At 57.4% G+C, this 24,356-nt stretch overlaps 2 protein-coding genes across 3 annotated transcripts; both read left to right on the top strand.

The window, feature by feature from the left end:
* The first annotated feature begins 673 nt into the window (after positions 1-673).
* DDR2 (discoidin domain receptor tyrosine kinase 2) lies at positions 674-14,513 on the top strand. Its single transcript, XM_014874835.2, has 17 exons — positions 674-1,451; positions 4,650-4,756; positions 6,417-6,519; positions 6,628-6,859; positions 6,946-7,093; positions 7,228-7,333; positions 7,672-7,855; positions 7,926-8,169; positions 8,280-8,342; positions 8,678-8,808; positions 9,285-9,495; positions 9,904-10,124; positions 10,216-10,352; positions 10,699-10,890; positions 11,646-11,874; positions 12,367-12,516; positions 13,135-14,513. The coding sequence occupies exons 2-17, from the start codon at positions 4,660-4,662 to the stop codon at positions 13,270-13,272; spliced, it is 2,586 nt and encodes an 861-aa protein (XP_014730321.2). The 5' UTR covers positions 674-1,451; positions 4,650-4,659; the 3' UTR covers positions 13,273-14,513.
* Positions 14,514-14,979: 466 nt separating this feature from the next.
* Positions 14,980-21,437, top strand: HSD17B7 (hydroxysteroid 17-beta dehydrogenase 7). 2 transcript variants are annotated; one of them, XM_014874821.2, is made up of 9 exons: positions 14,980-15,353; positions 15,526-15,729; positions 15,808-15,900; positions 16,740-16,854; positions 17,322-17,516; positions 18,372-18,476; positions 19,454-19,510; positions 19,988-20,086; positions 20,480-21,437. In XM_014874821.2, the coding sequence occupies exons 1-9, from the start codon at positions 15,319-15,321 to the stop codon at positions 20,573-20,575; spliced, it is 999 nt and encodes a 332-aa protein (XP_014730307.1). In that variant the 5' UTR covers positions 14,980-15,318; the 3' UTR covers positions 20,576-21,437. The 2 variants fall into 2 exon arrangements, with proteins under 2 accessions (XP_014730307.1, XP_088026341.1); XM_088170215.1 differs by lacking the exon at positions 15,808-15,900 and having other exon boundaries at positions 15,259-15,353.
* Positions 21,438-24,356: the final 2,919 nt, after the last annotated feature.

The following is a 24,356-nucleotide window of genomic DNA, read 5'->3' as shown; positions in this document are numbered from 1 at the left end:
TGTAAAGGTGGCTACTGGGTTCCCTGGGCACTGTGCCTGAGCCACCAGGGCAGGGTGGGGGGTCCTGGCTGGCACTGTGCCTGCTGCTGGCTCGCCACAGGCTGCCTGGGCTGTGTGTGGCCGAGCCTTTGGCTTTCTGGCTTTGCAGACCACCACCTTTGCATTAGCTCCTGGGACAGAGCCCCCAGTGCTGGCTGCTGCCAAGTTATCTGAGCACCAATTCCAGGTAGCAGGAGGGGAGCGGAGCAGAGCTGGCTGGGGTTTGTGCTGGTGTGCACGTAGGGCAGCCTGTGCTTCTCCCTGCCAGCTGATCTGGGGCAGCACATGGGGCTCTGCTCCCTGCCAGCCCCGAGGGAGCTGTGCCCTGCCTCTGTCACCCTGGGCAGTGCTGCTGCTGCAGCCCCTCTCTTGTGGCAGTGACAGGGTCACCAGTATCTGCTGGGGGCAGTGGGTGGCTTCCCCTGCCTGTGGTTTGGTTGGTTTGCCTGGAAAATTCAGGCTGGCAAAGAGATTGGTTTAGGAGCAAGGTAACAGCTCTAGGGCTTTGGGGTGTCTGGTGGGACAGGAAAGCCTTTTAGGGAGTTGCTGGCCTGCTGCCAGGGCTGCTGCTTCCTTCCCATAATGTGAGCGTGGAATTCAACACAGCCAAAACAGTTTATAAAATGATTTTTGAAAAAGTTCTTCAGTTGTGGTTTCTGCTGCTGCACGAGAGTTAATGTGAGCCCATTATTAGTATTATTGTTATTTTCTCACTGCGTAGCCGGTGGCCACTGTGCCAGGCTAGTGCCTGGAAACGGTGTCAAGCCAGCAGTTCTGGTGGGGCTGGGGCACTGAGCCCGTGCCCCGAGCCAGGCTGTGCTGTGCTGTGCTGTGCTGGCCACGTGTGCCCGTGCAGGAGCCCCAGATTGCTGCCCCAGGGGCCCGGACAGGGGCAGCCCATGTGGGACACTCTGGGCTCTGGTGGAGTGTCCCCATTCCCAGCGTTTTGGGGGTGTCCTACCCGGCCCCGCAGTGCAGGACGAGGGTCCTGGACACGCGTGCCATGCCACAGCCACGGGGCAAGCACTGGAAAGTGAAACGTTGCCTATTGCTTTAAGTTCCCCTGCTGGCCACGGGGACTTTTTTATTTTTTTCCCTTGCGCTATGAATGGGTTTTGCTGTAAATTATAGCTCTGCGCACGTTCCCTCGGGCCAAGGAAAATAACTCTGCTGAAAAGCCAGCCCAGCTCGCTGACTGGCTCCCCCTCTCTCCGCTCCCTAATTGAAACCAAATGTGCAAGATGTAGATGTAGGATTGTGGGATTTCTGGCCGGCTCCCAGGAATCCACAGAATGCGAGCGGGCTCCCAGAGACATCTTGCATCAGCCCGGGGAAGTTCTCTCCTCACCTGGCTCCCCCTGCCCGGGCGAGGGGCGAGGAGCCCACCCGGCCCCGGCCACCACCCCGCTCTGGTGAGTCCTGGGAACGTGTCTGGCCCTGCTGGGATTGGGATTTTGGGGGGATTCGGGTCAGGCAGCGGGGCTGGGGTGTGGGTCTGCCTGGGAAGGCTCTGGGGCGCAGCTGGGTGCTGTCCTCGCTCAGGGAGGTGACAACTGACCCCTCTTCCCCAGCTGACCCCCAGTGCCAGCGTTAGCCCCCGTGCCTTGTGCCAGGCCAGCGTTTCCTGGTGTCCCTCCTCAGCTCCCGCCCATGTGTGTGTTGGCAGAGCTGCTCAGCCAGAGAGGCCCTGCTGTCCCCAGGGTCCCCCAGCCGGACACCGGGTCACGCTGGGGAGGGCAGCACCAGGCCCTGGGTGGCCCCGGGGCGATGCTGCAGAGCCCAGAGCAGGGCTGGAAGCTTGGGGAGCCCTTGCTGGAGGCAGCACCCACGGGATGCTGTCCCCAGCCCCAGCTGTGCTCTAGAGGTGTCACCAGGGCATGGGGAGCCATGGGGACCTGCTGGCTGCTCCTCACACCCCAGCTCAGCCAGCCAGCCCAGGGCTGGGGAGGCGCTTGCTGCTGCAGAAAATGGGGTTGCATCCAGCCCAGAAAAAGTCTAAAATGGCATTTTTGGAAGGGAGGAGGACTACGGGTCCCGGCATGCTGCACTGTGCTCCCGCCAGCGGCACGGCACGCTGGGGGCTGTAGTCCTCCTCCCTTCCAAAAATGCGATTTTTGGGACAGGGGTCCTGAACCCCCTCATCCAAACACCCCTGGGCCGGGGTCACAGCCAGCCTGTCCTCACTCAGGGACCATCCCAGTGTCCCTGAGTCCACAGCAGCAGCCCCAGCCCCGTGTGAGGACAGGGGCTCTGCAGCAGGAGCCCTGACAATGTTGGCAGACTCGTGTCCAGCTGTGCACCAGGGGTGCAGGCTGCTGTCATCCAGCCCCCGCCCCAAGGATGATGCTCCTCCAGTGCCAGCAAAGGTGGCAGTGCCCACCTGGGCACCTCACCTAGTTGGGGACCCCACCTGGAACGGGCTGGCACCAACAGGGACCATGGTTCAGGTGAGGTTTGTCTCTTAACAAATGTGGATTTAGTTTTCCCCCCAGTTAGTTCTCTTGGTTATTTCAGTAGGATAAGGAAGGAGGGAAATAAGAAGGGAAAACAACAAAAAAGCAGCAGCCAAGGGAAACTCGAAGCCTGGGCGATGCCAGGGAGGAGCTCCAAAAACTCTCTGCACTAAAACTTTCCAGTGATTGAAAATTCTCAGCAAACATTTTCAGTCAAAACTTTGCAGAGCCATCCTTTTTGCAGGGCTGGTGGAACAGAACTGATTTCCATCTGGGCTGCCAGCACTGCCTGTGTTTTTGACAGTGTGTCCCTTAGCCTTGTGGCCTGAGCCACTGTCCCCACGCTGTCCCCTAGCCCCACACCCCTGAGGGGCAATGAGCACTTCCCAGTGGGGATAATTTCCCTATACCAGGCTAAATGTAAATGCATTCCCTGCAGGAGATTACAGCATCTGGTATCCTGATGCTTTAAAGAGTTTACTCAGCCTGAAAGAATAGTGGGGGAAAATATCCTTGGATATTTTTTGGAATGCCAAAGGAAATTAAGATTTTAATGTTGGGGGCAACTGGCCATCATCAAACACAGGAGCCTCCTGAGTGCCTCTCGGCAATGCAGCTGAAATTCCCAATTGCAGCTGAATTAATTGCAAGTAGCTACAGTTTTCCAGCTGGGAATAAGGGGGGAAAAGCTACCACATATGTGCTAAAAAAAATAATAAAAAAGGAAAAAAAAAATTAGAAAAGGGAGGGCAGAGTCCCCCAGGTATGCAGCAGGGTGCTGTGGGGTGCAGAGAGCTTCCAGCAGAGTGCAGGTGGCAGCTCCTGACAAGGCTTTCCTCTCCCCTTGGGCACTGCTGTGGCCACAGCAAGCCCTGGTCTGGCTCCTGCCATGCCAAACTCTGGCTGTGGCAGCAGCCAGGGCTTTATCCAGCATCTCCCAGCTGGCTCTGTGGGATTTGGGAGGTTGCTCTGGCTGCTTTAGCCTTCCTCTTGGTGGTGGGGCCATGCAGGGACACCACCAGGCATTCACCTGCAGCCCCGGTGGTGCTGGGCTGGTTCAGGGATGTGCCAGCCAGGACAGGCATCCCTGGTGCAGGGGGCTTGGCTGGGATTTACCCCAGGAGCCAGGCCCATTTGGCCAGGAGCTGTGGTCCCTTTGACCCCCAGGTTAGTGGGTTGCTTTCTCAAAAACCCCACATAAACTAAAAACACACCATTTGTCTTTACTAAGTTAGCATCACCCTTGTTTGAGTGATGCCACTATCTCAGTGGGTTGTTCTCTCAAAGGTTAATGTGTGTTTAAACTGAATTAAAACAGCTTTTTTTAATAGAAAGAGAAGTGCTTTCATGGGGTGCTGGTGTGGGGTGTCCTCCTGGCAGATGAGGGTGCTCAGGCAGCCTGGGGCAGGGCTGGTGACATTTAGGGTGTCCCTGGTGCTTCCCCTGGCATGGTGCCATGGTGGTCACCCCGAGGTGTGTGGGCACAGCAGGAGCTGCTCGGGCTCTGGGGGTTCCTGGCAGCTGAGGGCTGTGGTGACAGCCCTGACACAAGGGCAGACATGTCCTGGGAAGGTCCCCTTGTCCCCTCTGAGAAGCCCCAGCAGCACCAGCTCTTTTTGTCCCCATGCTGTGACCCAAGCCCCGTTCCCAGGTCCCTTCCAGCCCCATCCTATGGTCCCCTCGAGCAGAGGGTGCAAGCTGACACCCTGTGTCACACCTGTCTGTGTCACCCATGGGATCCACTCTGCCATGGGGAAGCTATCCCAGTAAATCCCCTGTAGATCTCAGGTGATAGCTGCTCTCCTCTCTGGAGCACCGTGCTATTATTGCCTTACACCCCGGGGTTGTGCAACCTCTGCCTTGCAAAGGCAGCCAAGGGTGGCTGGAGTCTTTGAGCCCTGCCGTAGAGGTGGCCAGTGCTGGCCCCAGGGAGCTCCCTGCGGGTCCTGTGGTCGTTCCATGGGGATGTGGCACACCATGGCTCCCAGGGGTGCTGTCCAGGATCCCCGTGACCACCACCACAGCTCTGAGCTTTGGGGCTCTGTTGCTCCTCCGAGGCCAAAGTCTCATGCAGAAGTGATTCCACTCTCAGCTGGGCTGGTGTTTGTCCCCTCCTCAGCTGCCTCAGCCTGACGAGCCCTGCTTCTGTCTCTACAGGATTGCCGACATGCCAGGCACCCTCAGACCAGCCCTGCTGCCACTGTCACTGCTGCCACTGCTGCTGCTGCACGTCCCACATGCCACCAGAGCCCAGGTCAACCCCGGTAAGTCACACAGGGACCAGGTGGCTGCAGGTGCCATCATTGCATTTCATTTCCTTGGGGTCTGCTCCTGCCAGATGGCCAAGTTTGCACTCGCATTGTCTCCATCATCTCTGGGAGCAGTATGTGGTGGCTCCCCAAACCTGCACCTGCCCGGTCACTCTGCTGTCCTGAACCTCACCTGGGCACCTGCAGTGACCTGCAGAGCCCCCTCTACTTGCCATGGGCACTGTCCTGCTCCTGGCAGCTGGCAGGGAGCTGGACATGGCAAATTTGGCACTACAGCCTGTGCTCTCAGTGGGGCCCTCGCCACGGGGGCTCCCTCAGCCTGGAGGCTGCCAGGTGCCAGGCTGTTGTTTTCTCTGCTGGGCTGTGCCTTCTCTGGTGGTTTTGCAGCAAAACCAGGCTAGCTTTGGGGAAGTGGCTTAACTGGGAGCCTGGCTCTGCTGAGAAACCACAACACTGCATGGCCAGCAGCACAGGCGTGTTCAGATGGATGTTCCTGCAGGGCTCAGCCCCATCCTGTGCTGCAGGGATGGACAGCCCAGCTTTTCCCAGGGTTTCCCCAAGGAGTCCCTTTAACAAATCCCTTCAAAAGCTTCTTCCATCCATGGGAGGAGTTAGCTGGGTCTTCCCTGGAGGTTGCCTGGTGCTTGCAGAGGCAATCCTGCTGACAGAATTGGATTTGCCTGGCCAGGATTGCCATTACCAAGACAAAAAACCAGGGCTGGCTCCATGTTTGGCAAGAATTAAATGGGAATTCAGTGGGAGCTGTGCTGTGGGAGAGTAGGAGACAAGAGGAGATGCTCCCACATGCTCATCCCTCTGCCTGGTGTGGAATATGAGTAGTGTCCCAGGGATGGTGGCACTATGGGACGTGGGTTCTTTGCCAGTGCAGTGCCAGGCGAGCCAGGGAAGGCTGGAGGTGGCCCAGGCACAGAATCCTGCCTGGTCCTTGGCACCCCGGTGCGGGTGTTTGCTCGGGGTGGTGTGTGGTGGGCTGGAGCCGGCAGCCAGACAGTAAACATGGCCAAACAAGCTGCCCTTTCAGCACTGCTCCTGGCAGCCAGGCGTGAAAAAATAACTGCTGGGAAGCAGCGAGGATGCGGCGCTGAGGGATTGCTGCTGCCCGGGGCTGCAGCCCGCCTGCCACCCCGGGTACTTTTCCACTCACAGCCAGGCTGGGAGCAGGGCTGCTGGTGAGAGGTGGGCAGGGAGGACGAGAGCCTGTCTTGGTCACTTGTTCCCCAAGCAGGGACAGTGAGCAGCATGGCACAGTTGCTGCCAGTGAGGTTTCAGAGCAAGTGGCCTCTGGAGCATGGGGACAGCAGTGCCAACTCGCAGGCTCTGCACCACAGCTGAGATCCTTGCCAGCAAGGCTGAGGAGATCCCTGGGGACAGGGCCTGGTGTGCCCATCAGCCCTTGGAGCCACCTCCCCTCCTTCACTTGGAGCTGGGGCTGGCATCCACTGCTGGCCAGAGGCTGCGCTTGCTGGGGAAGGTCCTGCTTTGGCAGTACTGTCCCCTCCCTGCCTCGTCCCCTCTGTCAGCCACGGGGATGGGGAGGGCTGCCCTGGAGCACGGTGGATGTGCCCCAGCTCGGCCAGGGAGTCAGGGAGGGATGGATTCCCTCCAGCTGAGCACCGTGCCCGTGTCATTGCAGCCGTGTGCCGGTACCCCTTGGGAATGTCGGGTGGGCACATCCCTGACGAGGACATCTCGGCCTCCAGCCACTGGTCTGACTCCACGGCTGCCAAGTACGGACGGTGAGTGTGAAGTAGCCACAGCAAGGTCCGGGCTGGCACAGAGGGAGCAGGGGGACACGGGGCTGGCCTCGGCCACCCACAAACAGCTCCTCTGCTCTGGGCTCGCAGGCTGGACTTGGAAGGTGGCGATGGAGCCTGGTGCCCCAAGACCCCCGTGGCACCAAATGACCTGAAGGAGTTCCTGCAGATCGACCTGCACGCCCTGCACTTCATCACGCTGGTGGGCACCCAGGGCCGCCACGCCAAGGGCCACGGCAATGAGTTTGCCCCCATGTATAAAATCAGCTACAGCCGGGATGGCACCCGCTGGATCTCCTGGAGGAACCGGCACGGGAAGCAGGTGAGGAGGCTCCGGGTGGGGGCTGCACTGGGTGGAGGGTGAGGAGGCTCCTCCTGCCCATCCCCACCGTGCTGCTCCCTCTCCAGGTGCTGGATGGAAACACCAACACCTACGACATCGTGCTCAAGGATCTGGAGCCGCCCCTGATCGCCCGCTTTGTCCGCTTCATCCCGGTCACCGACCACTCCATGAACGTGTGCCTGCGCGTGGAGCTCTACGGCTGTGTCTGGCTGGGTGGGTGGCACTCTCCTGTGCCTGTCCCCTTGTCCCCAATGCCCATCCCAGCATGCTGGCCATCCCAGTGGGGGCTGGCTGTCCCGCAGCACCGGGATTGGGGGTGTCCATGCGCTCACCCTTCCTCCCTGCAGATGGGCTGGTGTCCTACAACGCGCCAGTCGGGCAGCAGCTCGTCCTTCCCGGGGGCACCATCATCTACCTCAACGACTCGGTGTATGACGGGGCCTTTGGCTACAGGTGAGGGCTGGGAGCCACGCTGGGCAGCAGGCCAGGGGGGTGTTTGTTCCCTGCCTTGTCAGGCTGGTCCTCAGCAGAGCAGTGTCCTTGAGGCAGGGGACATGGCCAGCCTGGGAGGCTGCACACCATGAAGGGGATGTGTGGTGGGGGAGGCAGCCCCAGCCCTTCCCTTGGATTTGCTCTAGCTGCACCACATGTTCAACACCCCACAGCCTTTTCCAGGGGGAACGCCAGGAACAAAATCCCCCCCGAGTGTCCTATGAGGAGCTGCCAGGGGGTGCTGGGTGGTGCAGGTTGGTGTGGCTGGCCAGAGTCACACTCCTCCTGTTCCCTTGCAGCATGACAGAGGGCCTGGGCCAGCTGACAGACGGGGTGTCAGGGCTGGACGACTTCACTCAGACCCACGAGTACCACGTGTGGCCGGGCTACGACTACGTGGGCTGGCGCAACGAGAGCACGGCCGGCGGCTACGTGGAGATCACCTTCGAGTTCGACCGCATCAGGAACTTCACCGCCATGAAGGTCCCCACCCCCCTGCCCCGTGCCACCTCCCCGTGCCCCTCGGTGGCCCTGCTGACAGCCTGCCCCACAGGTCCACTGCAACAACATGTTCGCCAAAGGTGTCAAGATCTTCAAGGAGGTGCAGTGCTACTTCCGTGCCGACGCCAGCGAGTGGGAGCCCGGCGCTGTCTCCTCGGTGCTGGTGCTGGATGATGTGAACCCCAGCGCCCGTTTTGTCACCGTGCCCCTGCTGCACCGCATGGCCAGTGCCATCAAGTGCCAGTACTACTTCGCTGACACCTGGATGATGTTCAGTGAGATCACCTTCCAGTCAGGTACCCGTCGCTCCGTGGGGACGGGGCTCTCCTGGGTGGGAGGCTCAAGGAGATAGCGGGGCTGTGGGACACCCACATCCCCACCCTGATGCTCTCTTCTCCCTGGCCAGATGCAGCCATGTACAACAACTCAGTGCCCCCCGCAGAGGCACCTGTGGTCCCCACCACTTATGGTAAGTGTGTCACCCTGTGCTGGCTGGGGGCTGTGCCCCATCCCATGGGGAAAGGGGCAGGGGGTCCCCCCACACCCACTGTGACTCCTCACTGTCCCCTTGTCCGGCTAGACCCCACACTAGACCTGATGCTAACCCTAACCCCTCCTCTGGCTAGACCCCACACTAGACCTAACCCTAACCCTAACTCTAACCCCTTCTCTGGCTAGACCCCAGACTAGATGTAACCCTAACCCTGACCCCTTCTCCAGCTATACCCCACACTAGACTTAACCCTAACACCTTCTCTGACTAGACCCCACGCTAGACCTAACTCTAACTCCTTCTCTGGCTAGACCCCACGCTCAAGGTAGACGACAGCAACACGCGCATCCTGATCGGGTGCCTGGTGGCCATCATCTTCATCCTGGTGGCCATCATTGTCATCATACTGTGGCGGCAGTTCTGGCAGAAGATGCTGGAGAAGGTGGGCAAGCGTGGCGTGGCTGGTGAGGTGCCCTGTGGCGGTGGGCTCACTCTGGGCATGTTCTTCTGGGAGGAAACAGACTCCATGCAAGGCTGCTGCTCCCTTCCCCTCCTCAGAAAGGCTGTGCTTTGCAGCCATCTCCTAAGCAAGGGCACATAGCTGAGCAGGGTGGTGACTTTGGGGCTTGCCTGTTTGTCTGTCCCTCTGTCCTGAAGCTGCTCTGGGGAACAGGAGCCTGGGTGAGGAGGGTTCTCACCACACTAAGCAAGGTCACTCACACAGCTGATGAAGCCAAACCGTTCTCCATAGAGGCAAGGGGGAACATGAGGACAAGCCCAGGCAGGTGTTGCAACCCAGGGTCCAGGCACTAGAGAGGAGGTTTGGGCACCCCCCTGGTGCCACGGAACAGGAGGCACGCCATCCTGCCCACGCTGTGGGGAACCCCAGCTCTCTCCTCCCTTGCCCCGCTGTCACAGGCATCACGGAGGATGCTGGACGATGAAATGACCGTCAGCCTCTCCCTGCCCAGCGAGTCCAGCATGTTCAACCACAACCGCTCCTCCTCCCCCAGCGAGCAGGAGTCCAGCTCCACCTACGACCGCATCTTCCCCCTGGGACCCGACTACCAGGAGCCCTCCCGCCTGATCCGCAAGCTGCCCGAGTTCACCTCGGGGGAGGAGGACACAGGTGAGAGCCAGGACACTGAGCCTGCTGCAGCCCCCTCTGCCCAGCCCCAGCTTTGGCCACTCTCTGAACATTTTGGCACAGAGGGGAGAGGTCTCACAAGCTCCCGTGCATCCCACACGAGGGTCACACAAAGGCTGTGTGAGAAGGTCTCCCACAACACTGATGTCCTCTGCCAGACTACACTGTGTCCCACTGTCACCCCTGGGATGCTGTGGAACCTCTTCCTCACCCATCTGGAGTCCAGGCACTGATCTCTGCTCGCCTGGAGCTCATGGCTTGGCGGGTGTGTTTGGTGGGGAAGGAGTGCAGGGCTCTGGCGTAGAAGGCACAGAGTGCGAGCAGCCAGCAGGGAGCAGAGGGTGCAGGGCAGCACACCCAGGCAGAGCTGGCCCCTGTGTGTCCCCCCAGGCTGCAGTGGCCCTGCCAAGTCCCAGGCCAGCGTCCCCGAGGGCGTCCCTCACTACGCCGAGGCAGACATCGTCAACCTGCAGGGCGTGACAGGCGGCAACACCTACTCAGTGCCAGCCCTCACCATGGACCTGCTCTCCGGAAAGGATGTGGCCGTCGAGGAGTTCCCCAGGAAGCTGCTGACCTTCAAGGAGAAGCTGGGGGAAGGCCAGTTTGGGGAGGTGAGTGGGAATGGGGCCTGCTCCCAACAGGGCTCAGGAAAGCTCTTCCCAGCTCGTGGGCAGAGGGAATGGCTGCCCCTTGCTCCCCCAGGTTCACCTCTGTGAAGTGGAGGGCATGGAGAAGTTCACGGGGAAGGACTTGGCCCTGGAGGGCTTGGATGGCAGCTCTGACCACCCTGTGCTGGTGGCTGTGAAGATGCTGCGGGCAGATGCCAACAAGAATGCCAGGTAGGGGCTGAGGGGGGCACACAGCCCAGCACTGCCCCGTGCAGAGCTCACCAGGAGAGCTGGGGTGCTTGGACAGCATCCCCTGCCTCCATCCATCAGCTCAGTGCCACTGCTAGGACCACACACCTGAGCTCTCTGGGAATGCTGGGCTGTCCCATGGCAGGATCCTTGGTCCTAACCAGCTCCCCAGAGCCCATGTCCCTGCTGAGCCCACCCTGCAGCCCGTCTTCTCCACAGCTCCCTAAGCAGGCTAGAGCGGGTGGGTGGCACTCCTGGCCAGTGTGTGCTCACCTCCGTGCCCCTCTGGGTCTGTCTGTCCGACCCGTGTGGTTTCTGTTCCGGAAAGGAATGATTTTCTGAAGGAAATCAAGATCATGTCACGGCTGAAGGACCCCAACATCATCCGGCTGCTGGCGGTGTGCATCACAGACGACCCGCTGTGCATGATCACCGAGTACATGGAGAATGGGGACCTCAACCAGTTCCTGTCCCGCCAGCAGGCAGGCGGCTCCTCTGCTGGCCACACACCCTCTGTCACGTAGGTGTCCTGGTTTGAAAGGCTGGTGTCTGCTAAGAAAGGCAGGAGACTCTCTTAAATGGAAAATGGAAACCCCCTCCCTCCAAATTATAATTTTGAAATTAAGGAGCCTTCAGGCAAAGATATGGGAATAATTCTTTACTAGGGAAAAAAATTAAAATAAAAATTTAGTAATACAAAAAACACCCCAAATCCAAACCACTGCCAGAGTCAGAATCCAAGCTGACCCCCGTCAGTCAGTCAGGGGTTGGTGCAGTCCCATTCAATGGTGGCTGCATCCTCCTGCAGTGACAGATGTGGTTCTGGTGGAGCAGTGCTCCTGGAGAAGGTGCAGTTTTCCTCCAAAGCTCCAGTGATGATGTGGAAGGGTCTGGTTTTCCTCTGGAATCCAGTGGGAAAAAGCTGCTCTGATGTTCCAAATCTCAGATTTTATCTGGGTAGGAAAGGCTTGGCTCCTCCCCCTGGGTGGAGCATCTCCCAATGGGATGATGGAATTTTATCAGCCATGCCCTGGGACTCCATGACCATTAACAGGAGATATCTCCTGGAGGGAGGATGGGCTGTGGGAAAGATAAAGAACACTGCCCCAGCTGGATTAACAGATGGGATAGAACACACACTGCTGGGCACATCCTGCATTGCAAGCCAAGACAGTAGGGCTGCCTGGGAGATCAGGTGCCTGGGACACCTTGTCTGGATCCTCCTGGCTGCCGTCCTCCCTCCCTTCCCTCTGCTCATGGCCCGTGTGCCCACAGTGACCTGCGGTTCATGGCCACCCAGATCGCCTCGGGCATGAAGTACCTCTCATCCCTCAACTTCGTGCACCGGGACCTGGCCACGCGCAACTGCCTGGTGGGGAAGCACTACACCATCAAGATCGCCGACTTTGGGATGAGCAGGAACCTCTACAGCGGCGACTACTACCGCATCCAGGGCCGGGCGGTGCTCCCCATCCGCTGGATGTCCTGGGAGAGCATCCTGCTGGTACACGGGGCTGGGCTCCTCTGGCAGGCACTGATACAGCTCTGGGGGTGCTCACTGTGCTGCTTCCTTGGGCTGGGGCGTGCGGGGGGGATGGAGAGGTTTCTGCTCACTGCAGCCCAGATTTGGGGTGAAGTGTGGGGAAAGCAGCTCTTTGAGGCAGGCTGTGGTGATTTTTGATGTCCCAGTGCAGGACATCCTTTAAGCAGGATGCTTGGCATTTTATCCTGGCCACGGTCAGAGCTGGAAGAGGGAGCAGTGCTGGTCTTTACCTTTGTAGGGAGCTGGGTGTGTGGCAAGCCCCAGCTCTCAGAGCAGTCACTGCCAGCCAGACCTGCAGCTCCCCAGGCTCTGGCCCCAGGCAGAAAGCAGATCTGCAGGGCCAGATCTGGATGCTGAAGTCCAGAAGGAGGTTTTGATCCCCGAGCACCTGCAGCTTCTGGAGCAGGATGGGGTAAAGCCCAGGCCTGACCCTGCTCTGCTCCCTCTGGCCAGGGCAAGTTCACCACGGCCAGCGACGTGTGGGCGTTTGGGGTGACGCTGTGGGAGACCTTCACCCTGTGCCGGGAGCAGCCCTACTCACACATGTCTGATGAGCAGGTCATCGAAAACACCGGGGAGTTCTTCCGCGACCAGGGCCGGCAGGTGGGGACGGGACGGGATCCATGGGATCCATGGGATCCACAGGATGGGGTTGGGATGGGACCGATGGGATGGGACGGGATGGGGTTGGATAGGATGGGACCGATGGAATGGGACAGGATGGGATGGGATCGATGGAATGGGATGGGATCCATTGGATGGGATGGGGTGGGACAGGATGAGATTGATGGGATGGGATGGGGTGGGACAGGATGAGATGGATGGGATGGGGTGGGATGGGATGGGACAAGATAGGATGGGACAAGATGGGACAAGAAGGCCAGTGGTGCACCTGGGACCTGGAGAGAGACTTTAGGATGACCAGATAGGGAGCTTGGCTGTGAGGCAGCTGTGGGACAGGAACTCCTCTGGGAAGGAATCCTAGCGAAGGGCCCACCATGGCAAACCCTGCACTTTACACAGCCCGAGGCACTGCTTGCTCCCTGACCCCACTGCAGCATTTAGGGTCGGGGGACAGAGGCAGGTGCCATATGGGGATCACCTTGCCCCTGGGGATATGGGGATATGGGGCACCTTGAGACATGAGGCTCTCCAGGAGCAGTTTGCACGCTTTCTGTGGCAGTGATTCTCTCTTTGCCATTTTTGCCCTTTGTTTTGCAGACCTACCTTCCCCAGCCCGTGCTATGCCCTGACTCAGTCTATAAGCTAATGCTCAGCTGCTGGAGACGGGACACCAAAGACCGTCCCTCCTTCCAGGACATCCACCGCCTTCTCCAGGACTCAGCCAGAGAAGAATGACCCTTGGCTCCCGCCTGTCCTGGTCCCCATCCTTCCCTGTCCCCGGAGGAGCCCCATGTGCAAACAGAAGCCACTTCACTCGGACTTAGCCAAACATCCTGAGCAGCTGCTCGTGTTCTCACAGTGCAGTGAGGCCTCAGAGGAGACCCCAAGGACACAAACCCCACGGCGTGGACGGCTCAGACCTCCTGCTTCCCTGCAGACCCGAGCCTGGGAGCAGCACGGGCTGGGGGGAGGGTTATTTATTGAAGCAGCGTGTTCTGGTGCCAAGGACTGGGACAGAGCAGCTTCTCTTCCCCGGCTGGAGGGGATGAGCTTCAGCTGGACCTGGGTGAGGAAACTCTGCCCACAGGCAGGGCAGGTGCTCTGGGGAAGGGATGTGTGCCCAGCAGCCAGAACCTGCCTCAGGAGGAGCTGGGAGCTCCACCCGCTCTTAGCGGGCTGTGCATGGGTGAAACAAAGACTCCACGGACATTTGGGGCTTTGGACAATGTCACAATGCCACATGGAGAGGCAGGAAGCGCCCTCCCAGCTGCTCAGGGAGAAGCCTGAGGGCTCTCCTGGCACCTCACCCAGCTGCTGGAGTGTGCAGCCAGGGAGGAGCGGGCATCCTGTGCTAAGGGGACATTCCCTCACCGACCACAGCCACTCCAGGGCAGCTCAAGTACCCAGGAAATGCATTTTGGATGCCCCACGGGTGATGCAGCAGGATGGTAGCACCTTTTACTTCCATGGGGAAACTCCAGCTCCTCCTCCCCCAGGGCTACACCTGGATCTTTATCTGCCAGGAGAGGAATGCACGTAGCAGAGTTTCACTGGCAGCTGCCTGATGCCCATGCCTGCACCGACCCCACGGCCATGGAGCAGGGCACTGCAGCTCTCCCTGGCCCTCAGCCTGGGATCACAGCTCAGCTGAAGCACCTGGGCTGGGTTCTGCCACCCCTAGCATCCCACAGCATCTGGCACCCATCCGTCCTCCCGGAGCTGGCAGCACCCTGGGCGAGCTGGGCAGGTGCCAAAGCCGTGTGCCCCGGCAGGTTGTACCCACCACGCCCCAAACTCAGACCCTCCTGAGGGTGGACAGGAGGAACTGTGGACTCGGGGGGTTCCAGGGACCCCTCCATACTTTGTACACAGTAGTTCAGCACGGTTCCCAGTACCCCATGGCTAAGGCATGTGTATATTCAGTAGATGCACCTGTGTGTAGGGGCAAACCCGCTGAAGAGACACTCGGTCCGTGAGCCTGCCTGCCTCCTTCCCTTGTCTCGCCTCTGCAGCAGCTCAGCTCGCCTCCCCCCGGGGCTGGGGGCTCTGCAGCTGCACTGTGTGCTGGGATGTGGTGTGGGAGCACGGGACAACAGCCTGAGAGCTGGAGCAAGGGAGATAAGAGACCAGCTGGCTGAGCCACACGAGCTGTGCATCCTGAGGGGGGAGCAAGGATCATCTGGGTCTCAGCATCCATCAGGACACGTCCAGCAGCAGGGCCGGGGCAGCACCGAGGGGCTGGGACAAGGGAGGGCAGGGATGGGGGCTGTGCCCCACAGAGGGCAGGGCAGGGATGGGGGCTGTGCCCCACAGAGGGGAAGGCAGGGATGGGGGCTGTGCCCCACAGAGAGGGGAGGGCGGCGATAGGGGGCTGTGCCCCACAGAGGGTGGCAGAGAGGAGAACGGGGAATGGGAATAGGGAAGGCAGTATGAGTGGGAATGTGAAAGGAATGGGAAAGGAAAGGAAAAGGAAAGGGACAGCGAGGACATCCAACCCTCTCCGCGCAGGGGGCGTGGCCTCTGCAGAACGGGCGTGGCCAACGTCACGTGAGCACAGCCGCGGGTTATGGGCGTGGCATCGTCACCGGGGCGTGTCCCTGGGCGTGGTCAATGGGGCGCGTCACTGTGGCCCCGCCCCCCGCCCTCGGCTCACCATCACGCCACCGCCTGCGCTGGCCCCGCCCCCCTGCCGCGCTCTGATTGGCTGCGAGGGCCGGTCGGGGCGGGGCCGGGCGCGCGCAGCTCTTATAGCGGCGGTGAGGGCGGCGGGCACGGGCAGACATGGAGCGCGTGGTGCTGGTGACCGGTGCGAGTGGGTGAGTGACATTGCCGAGCGCTGCGACACACTGTCGGGCACACACTGCCGGGTAGTGCCAGACACTGTGGGGCACCGCCGGACACCGCTGGGCTCCACCGGAGGGCTGGGAGGGGTGGGCTGGCGTGGCCTGGCCTGGGTAGGGCTCTCTGTCTGACCCCGTCCCGTTGCAGCGGCGTGGGGTTGGCGCTGTGCCAGCGGCTGCTGGAGGAGGATGGCCGCATCCACCTGTGCATCGCCTGCCGCAACGAGCAGAAGAGCGAAGCCACGCGCGACCTCATCCTGGCCACCCATCCCGCCGCGCAGGTGTCCACCGTGGAGGTGGACCTGGGCAACCTGGCCTCCATCCTGCGGGCCGCCCGGGAGCTCCGCTGCAGGTACGGGATCTGCCCCCCGTCACACCCCGGGCACCCCTGACCCGCTCCAACCCCGGCTCCTGTGCCCTCCTCCCGCAGGTTTCAGCGCCTGGACTTTGTGTACCTGAACGCCGGCATCATGCCCAACCCGCACGTGAACTTCAAGGCTCTGTGGCACGGGCTCCTCACCGGGTAGGAGATGCCCCGGGCCCCGCTTGTGGGACACACGGGGGGCTGGCATCGTCAGGATGTGCCCCTGGCTCCATCTCCTATTCCCTGGTGTGAGATAGAGCACTCTCTGTGGGATGCACTCCTCTCTGTAGGGTGGGTTGGGCGGCTGAGTGCCCTGCTGGGGTAGTCCAAGGTGTCCAGTGCCACTCCTGATGCCGGGTGTGGGGTGGTCCCAGGTGCCCAGAGCCGCTCCTGATCCCAGGTGTGAGCCCTGCTGGGTGTGTGGGGAGGGCAGGAAGTCACCCAAAGCCCACAGCCACCACATGAGAAATGTGGCTGTGTTGAAGTCTGGGTCTGTTTGCTGTTGTTGTGATGCCACTGTAGGGTTTTGTAGCTGTTCATAGCCGTGGGTCACAGTATTTTATGAAGCTCATGCTGTTGGTAGGAGCATGGTTACCCATGGGGAAGCTGAGCTGAGGGGCACAGTGGCTTGTGTCGAGTCTAACGGAGGTGTTGGGATGCTGAGCACTGGTGCCAGACTGGTTTCCTTGCCTGCATTCTGTATGGCCCAAGGGCTCGGCTCCATGCTGGAGCTGGATTAAATTATCTGAGCTTGAAATGAGGGAAGGAGATCTTTTTACTGTGGGAAGGTGAGGGAAGGGACAAGTCTTCTCTGGCCTGGTCAGTATTGAGATACTTGCAAATGAAGGACCTGGGATACTCTGCAGACCTTTCCCATCTATTTTTTCCATGGTTTGATATTGCCCTTGGAGGTGAAGGTGGGGGGTTCTGCTGAAGTGGGGAGTGGTGGATCCACTGGCAGTGTGGATTCCTCACTAACTCCTGTTCCTGGCTTCCAGGAAGGTGCTCCACATGCTGACCACTGCAGAAGGCATCATGACCCAGACTGACAGGCTGAATGGAGATGGGCTTCAGGAGGTGTTTGCCACCAACCTCTTTGGACACTTCATGCTGGTGAGGCCTCATGTGAAGACTGGACCCTCAGTCTGATGTTTGGTGTGGGTAGGGATGGTCTGGGCTGGACAGGTCTCACAGATTCAGGTGCTGATGGAGGCTGCAGCAGCAGATAATCAAAAGAATGACAGGGAAAAGGCCTTGACATTTGTTTCAATGGTGACTTTTGTTGCAAGAATTAATGTAATTTTGAGGTTACCTCTGACCTGCACACAGAAGTCAATCACACATAGTTCTCCATTCAGGGTAAATACTAAGGCTTGTCTGTATTAAATTCTGAAGTGCTCAGCTGAGCTGTCCAGCAGAATGACAGCTGCTTGTACAAGTGTCTGCTTTTGGCTGGTCTAGGAGAAGCTGGCTGAGAAAGCTGAGAGAAGCTCACAGCCTCAGGTGCTGTAAAGTTATACCCTAAGAATGAGACACTGCTGTGTTAAATAAGTTAACGACTCTCTTTTTTTTTTTTCCAGGTCCGTCAGCTTCAGTCTCTGCTGTGTGGGAAGGAGAAGCCCTCCCGACTCATCTGGACCTCCTCCAGCAATGCCAGGGAGTCTGCCTTCAGCCTCTCTGACTACCAGCATGCCAAGGGGCAGGAATCATACAGTTCCTCCAAATATGCTACTGACCTGACAAGTGTGGTTCTGAACAGGAAATTTAATGGCCAGGTGATGATGGGGTTTGTGCTGCTGCAGAAACCTACTGATTACTCTTGAATTACTGTTTGTAATTATCATGGCATTGTTGTTACCTGGTTGCATTCGTTCACTCATAGCAATCTGGTGCGTTCCTAAATGCACAGGTAAGAGCTAAACATGGCTGAGCTTGAGCTGGTGGTGTAGGAGGTGGAGAATCTGCCAGAGAGACTGACAGGTTCTGGAGTTCTGGCCAGAAAAACTTCCCAAAGCGGGGGATTTCAGGAGTGCTTCTTACCTTGTGAGCTCTTCTCTCTAGATCAGAACTGATGTTAAAGAGCAAAGAGCCTCTGCTTTTTTCAGGTGTCCCTGCCTGCCAGCACAGGGCTGCCTGCAAGCTGCAGGCTCAGGTTTGTCACAGTGGGCTGTACAAGCGACCTGCCTTCCCCGTCCCGGGGCACTGATGGATTTTGTTGGCAGCTGCAGCTCTGGTCCAGCAGTAGTGGCTGTGCCATTCTCAATCACTCCCAGATAAAATGGTTTAGTCTCAACAGGCTGAGCTCTTATATCTTAAAGAAGAGGTAGCCTTTGGTCAGAGTGGGCTGTAATTTGTGGGATATCTGCTGTGGCTGCTGAGCTGCATGGAGATTGCACCAGGAGGCTGCACTTTCTACCCTGGGGGTTTGGAATGGGCATAGATTTAACACGAACATTTCCAATTTGGACCTCTTAAAAAGCACTCCATCTAATTGCAGTCTGCTCTGGTACTTAGTGGAGCATTACTGTCTGTCCACACCCTCTCCTGCTGAGAAGTACTGGGAGGGAAGGAGTGTGACCTATTCTTTTCAGTGTGGTGCAATTGCACCCTGACATGATTTCTTTCTGCAGGGTCTGTATTCCAGTGTTGTTTGTCCTGGGCTCGTTATGTCCAACATGACCTATGGAATTCTCCCCGTTTTCCTGTGGAAGCTGCTCATGCCCATCATGTGGTTGGTGAGTGGATGAATGTCCTGGCTGGTTTTGGGCTGTGACACACTTCACTGTGAGTGATGTATAGCTCACTTCTGGCTCCTTGCTGCCTGTGTTGGGATAGATTTTGTCCTTCTGTTGGGCTGGGCAGGCTGCACCCTCTGCAAACCTTCCCTTTCTCCTCCTGGGGCCCCAGTTTCCAAGCTGAGTTTGGAGGTTTGGTGCTGGACTCTGTGCAGAGGGGCAGGGTTCAGCCCTTCAGCCACAGCAGTGTTTGTCAAGGCTCCCCTTGGAAGGTTTGCCAGTTCTGCCTGGGCTTGTGAAACACCATGAGCTTGCTGCCAGCAGAGCTCAAGATGTGGCCCCAGCCTGGCCCCTGTGCTTTGAGATGCTGTTCATTTCTAGAACAACCTGTTTTTCAGTGTTGTTCTTTCCATTCCTCTAGAAGGCAGTGTTGCTTTTTAAATTACAACCCTATGGAAAGCAAAGCCTCCTGCTCTCTATTGCCTCTCCCCCTGCTTCCCCAAAAGTTTCCTTGCCTTTCTTCCTCTGGCCCTCAGCTTTCATTGCAATTCTGTCCCTGAGGGCTGCCTGCAATGAGCCTTGATGCTCTTGCTGCAAGAGCGGCTTTTCATCTTAAGCTGCCCCAGTTGCAGCAGCTGATCCTGATGGATCACATTTCTCCTGGCAACGCCTTCTCAGCTGTCCTCAGAGCTGGCAGATCCTCCTGCCATCCCTGCCCTTGAGACCCTCCCAGAAGAGGCACCTGTTGAGGTGTGTGTGGCCCCTGCTTTGGGGTGGGAGTGTGGAGTGACTCTTGGTGCCTTGCTGGGGGTTCCAGAAAGCAGTTTGTGGTGATAAAAGGATGCTCTAGTCAGTGTGCAGCGTTAGGAGTTTGAGAAGCATTTCTTGTAGATTATCTGGAGTGTTTGGGCTGCTCAGGGCTTGCCAACAAACCTTGGGCCACAGCAGATTCTGCCATGTCCTTCTTTCCCCCTCAGATCCGATTTGTTGCCAAAACTTACACTCTGACACCCCATAATGGAGCAGAAGCTCATGTAAGTAGTTCACAACTTGATTTTAATATTCCTTCCTACTGGGTAGCTCTTCTGGGGTCTTGTGGCTTGAGCAAAGAGCCTCTCAGCAAGGCTGGTGGGTGAGTGGGTGCTGTGTGACCCCCAAATTGCACAGAGCAGTGAGTGTGGGGGACCAGCTGTCCCCAGGGCTGATCTGCCCCATGGTGCTCTGTGATCTTTACCCAGTACCCATAAAATAAAGGATTTTGGGTAAACATCCTGGCCAGGGGCAATGATGGGCAGCACAGGGGATGGACGTGGGTGGTGGGGGGCACAACGTGTCTCAAATACAGTGGGAGCAAGTTTTGCCATGCTGAACTGCTCAGAGCTTCCCAGATCGCATCTTCCCCTGCTTCACAGGTGGGAGCACCTGTGGTGTCTCCTCCTGTGTCTGCTGGCAGTCAGGGGGGTTGGGACAGGGTGTGCTGGGCTTGTACATCTTTGTGCTCTTCTTCCCAGGTGTGGCTGTTCAAACAGAAGCCAGAGTACCTGGATTCCCATGTCAAATACCACAGCTGTACCTCTGGGCTGGGGAAATGCTATGTGGAGCCTCGGAAGGTAAAAGGGAGAGGGAGCTTGGCTGGGGGTCTGTGATCCCCTTTGCACGGAGGGGCTGGTGCCAAGGCTGTGCCTGGAGTGAAAGGAAGATGCCTTGAATGCCAAGTAGAGGAAGGGGTGTGGGGTTATCTGCAGTGTTTCCTAGAGTAACTCCTGGCCTAGGCTGGAGTCTGGAAGATAACAAAAGTGATGATCAGAACAGGTGAAGTCTGTCGTGATGCTTCCCCAAAATGCGTTCTGGCTTCTGCCCTGGGGGCAGATGCCTTCAGCTGGCTGTTTGTGAAGGTGGAGGCTCTGGAAATGCACCCTGCTTATCGTCAGGGCTGCCCTCGGTGTCTGCCCTGGCTGCCACAGAGGGGATGGTCTCACAGGGCACTTTTCCTTGTCTTCCAGATGGATGTGGATGAAGACATTGCTGAGAAATTTTACCAGAAGCTGTTGGAGCTGGAGGAGCAGACTCTAGAGAAATACCGTGATCTCTTAGACTAAGTAAAGCCAGTGTCAGTGGGGTGAGAGTCTTGTCTCAGTAACGTGGGATTTCTTCATTCTGGTGCTGCCTCTGTTGCCAGCTGTTCTGCAGGCACACGGCTTCAGACACAATCTTCCTTCTCGACAGAAGGTGAACAGTTCCTGAAAATGGAAGTGTGAAAACTGAAGAGAAATACTTAAAACTTTTACTATGGGGTTTTTCTTTTGGGATAAAACTGGAGACCTCGAGTAGGCAAAGTCTGTCTCAACACAGTTGCAAAGCAGGATCTTGGAAAAGCAAGGCTGGACTGTGTGTGGTTCAGGAGCAGCCTCAAAACCTGTGGTTTCAATCTGGCAGCAGCCTGTGGTGCTGCCCTGTATCTTGGCTCTGCTGGTGTTTGTAGATGGCTCAAACACATCACCTGTGGCTGATCCTGATGTACTTGAAGGCTCAACTTCAGCAGAGCTGCCCTGACAGCTCTTCACCAAGGCTGGGGCTGGCTGTGCAGACCTGCTCTACAAGACTGAGTCTGAGAGGCAGGCAGGGTCTGCACAGCAGCTGGAACCAAGCTCCTGGAGAGCTGGCCTGAGAAGCACAGCCTGCCTCAACTGTGACAACAGACGCCTTGCTGTCCCCTGGGTATGGGCACCTGAGGATTTTAACCATGACTGGCTGGAAAGGATGATGTTAACCTGGACTCAGGGCCAGTCTGCTCTCTTTAGAGCAAGAGTGAGAGGTTACCATGTTGTTTTATCTATTTAACTCTTTTTATATAAAATCTATTGTACCAACCATTCTACCTGCTGTTTATCTGGGGACCTTCACTGAGTACCTGCCACCCAGTAACTTCAAGTGCTGTAATGAATAAATGACTGAAAGTGACTTGTCCTTGATGCAGTGGTGTTTTTACTCCAGTATCCAGCTGTCCTTGATGCAGTGGTGTTTTTACTCCAGTACCCATCTAGTTTTATCTTGGAGGGCTGGAAGGAAATTTGATTTGTTTCCTTGTGCTGTAAACCTGTGTGTATCTGGGAAGTGTGGAGTCTTTCTTTGCCACAGAAGAGCTGCTAGCCACCTTTTTGACTTACCTCTTTAGTTAAGCAAAGACATGAGTGATTTCTGAAGACTTGAGTGTGGCTTTGTGTGCTGAGCACCTTGGGAAGTCTGAGACTATTTCCCAGCCCTAGGCTCTTGGGCGATGTCCTTGGTGCTTGCTCACCCTGTTGTGTCACATAATTACTGCTTAATGCTCCCTGGCAAGAGAGCCCAGGTGCTTCCCTGGGGCTGGCAGGGTCAGGTGAGGTCAGAGGAGGCTGTGCATGCCCAGGGTGCCCACAAAGAGGGGCAGCCCAGGGCTCTGGTAGGAAACCTGCACAGAGCTGGCAGCCAGGAGAATCCAGGCTCTTCATGGAGTTGGCTTGCAGGGATATGGAGCTAAAGAATTTTGGTTTAATTTTTTAATTTCTTCCCATCCTCCACTGGTTTTGGGCAGAGCAGAGGGGTGCTGCCAGCAGCAGAGATGTCACAGTCTTGAGTTTGGACTGAGGAAACACTCCCAGCTCAGCTCTGGGGAAGAGCTGAGCCAGCATGAGTGTGGGTTCTGGGTTTTGTCCTGGCAGTAAAGCAGAATGAGGAGCTGGCCCTTGTGGGGTGTGGCTGGAGCTGCTCAGACTGGGCTGTGCTCCTGCGGATGTTTATTGAAATGTAATAAAACCAATCCCAGCACCAGGTCTGGATTCTGTTCAGCTGTGTCCTAAAACACCCTGGGACCTCTATTTCTGGTGGAGTGTTCCCCTTCTGCAGGGACAGTCAGTGGCTGGGCGTACTTGATCCCAGGCACAGCATCCCTGGCTCTGCTCTGCAGAGGGATGAAGCACTGGTTGTCTGGGTGGGATTTAGATGAGTTTTGAGCTTTGCTGTGCTGCCCTGGGCTGTGTAGGTGATACCACCTTCACCCTGAGGATTCCCCCCTTACCCCAAATGCAGAGACACTTGGCCATTTGTTACCCCTGCCCCAATCTCTGTCTGGGCTGAGATAAATGAAGCAGCAAGTGTTACTCAGAGCACAGTCTGACACAATGCTGCTGAGGTGAGTGCCACTTAATGGGAAATGGGAGGGTCAGGGCTCTGATGCCAGGCTGATCACCTGCATTGCCCTGTGCCAGCTGGCACTGCAGCTGTGCCAAGCTTAGCATTTGAATGCAGTGATCTCTGGAGAGCCTAGAAGATGTAGCTTTGAGTAATCTAGCACACCTAAGAAAAATAAATGCTTTCTGATATATAAATTTGGTGGTTCTGTTGGGATTTTTTCTTAAAGCTTGGAAAAAAGGGGAACATTTCTAGGATGGGCACAGGTTGATGACCAGGGGTAGGACCTTTTAGGTTTTATCTCAAGTGTGCTTGTAGGATGAAGTTAATAGGAAAAGTGGGGATGGGATGGGACAAATGCAGTGGCTGATGAGGGGAGAGGATGTGTGACCAGTCTTTATCCATGACATTGGTGTCAGTAAAGCTATGCACTTCGTTCTAGTTCATGTTAAAAGCTCTCTGTAGCTCTTTCTTGAGGATTTGTGGCTCAGGGTTGGCAAAGATGTGTTTTTCTGTCCTGCTGTGTGGTTTAGCTTCCCCTCAGTTGCTGTGGTGGAATTTGGTGCACTGGGATGTTGTTCCATCCTGGGAGGTGCAGCTGTGGGACTCAGGAGGGATCCCTGCAGCCCTGTGTGGGTACAAAGTGGCCTCTGGAGACCTGGAGCTCAGCTTTCTGCTCAGAGTGACAGGGACAAGGAACAGGAGGTGCTGAAGCACAAGCTGAGCCCCTGAGAGTGGAATGACTGAAAAGGTGGGATACACTTGTGATGTGCCACAAGTTTGGTGCTGCAGGAGCTGGAGAGGCACAGCCAGCCCAGGTGTCTCCAGAGCAGTGCTCCTGAGAGGGAGGAGGTGCTCCATGGCTCTGTGGCACTTGTCACAGGTCCCTGCTTCTACACAGGGGTTCCTGCCTGATCCCAGGCATTATTTTCCATGTCTTTCTGTAGAAAAACACTTGACTGTTTTCCACCTCACTTCCCGCTCCTCTCCTCCATGTGAGATGCTGGATGTCTTTGCAGCCAAGGGATGGGACAGCTTTGTGTGATGGGAACCATAAACACCTCCCACATTCTGTCTTTTGTCCTGAAAGCACAGGTGGGGCCTGGATCCTTGAAACAGGGGCTGCCCAAAGGGCTGGGGGTGGCTGCTCCCAAGGTTTGGCTGCCCAGCAAGAAGAGCTGGCCAGTGCTGGGATGTGCTGGCCTGCAGGGAAGGATGGCAGCAGACACCTGATTTCAGCTGGATTTTCATTTCTGTGCAATGAAAACAGGTCCTGCCCAGAGCTGAGAAATTCCAGCTGTGATAGGGAAGAGTTGGCAGTGGCAGCCGTGAAGCACTGCTAACACAGGAGCCTGCTCCGTGTGATCCCTGGATATGGAGCTTCCCAGAGAACTCCAGAACCTCTGGAGTGTGAAAACTTGCTGTGGTTGCTCCGTGGAGCCCTGCACAACCAGCTGATTGTGTGATCTGGTATCTCATGGCCATGCCTCATCCTGAGCCACTGGTTTTTCACCTTTGTGAGCAAACACGTTGCCTTGCCCCAAACACAGCCTGAGTTTTGCTTTTCAGCTCAGCTGGCTCTCAGCTATGTAGGGAATGGATAACAGGAGGGTGGGTGGGAGCTGAGCCCTGGCCAAGGGAGGAGAAAGCCTGAGATCAGCGTGTCAGAGCCGAGATCCTGTGGCTGGGTAACCTTTGCCTCTCCAGGAAGGG

The sequence above is a fragment of the Sturnus vulgaris genome, chromosome 9 (genome assembly GCF_052056855.1).
Source record: "Sturnus vulgaris isolate bStuVul1 chromosome 9, bStuVul1.hap1, whole genome shotgun sequence".
NCBI classification, from domain to species: Eukaryota; Metazoa; Chordata; class Aves; order Passeriformes; family Sturnidae; genus Sturnus; species Sturnus vulgaris.
The sequence above is the reverse complement of the archived record's forward strand: the minus strand, read 5'-3'. Positions and strand labels throughout refer to the sequence as shown.

Bases quoted from the DNA above. Each gene is read 5' to 3' on its own strand.
- HSD17B7 (XM_014874821.2), top strand. From the start codon at position 15,319: ATGGAGCGCGTGGTGCTGGTGACCGGTGCGAGTGG. The intron at 17,517-18,371 runs GTGATGATGGGG...TTCTTTCTGCAG, and splicing joins ACAGGAAATTTAATGGCCAG to GGTCTGTATTCCAGTGTTGT. The intron at 18,477-19,453 runs GTGAGTGGATGA...TTTCCCCCTCAG, and splicing joins TCATGCCCATCATGTGGTTG to ATCCGATTTGTTGCCAAAAC.
- DDR2 (XM_014874835.2), top strand. From the start codon at position 4,660: ATGCCAGGCACCCTCAGACCAGCCCTGCTGCCACTGTCACTGCTGCCA. The intron at 6,860-6,945 runs GTGAGGAGGCTC...CTCCCTCTCCAG, and splicing joins GGAACCGGCACGGGAAGCAG to GTGCTGGATGGAAACACCAA. The intron at 7,856-7,925 runs GTCCCCACCCCC...CCTGCCCCACAG, and splicing joins GGAACTTCACCGCCATGAAG to GTCCACTGCAACAACATGTT.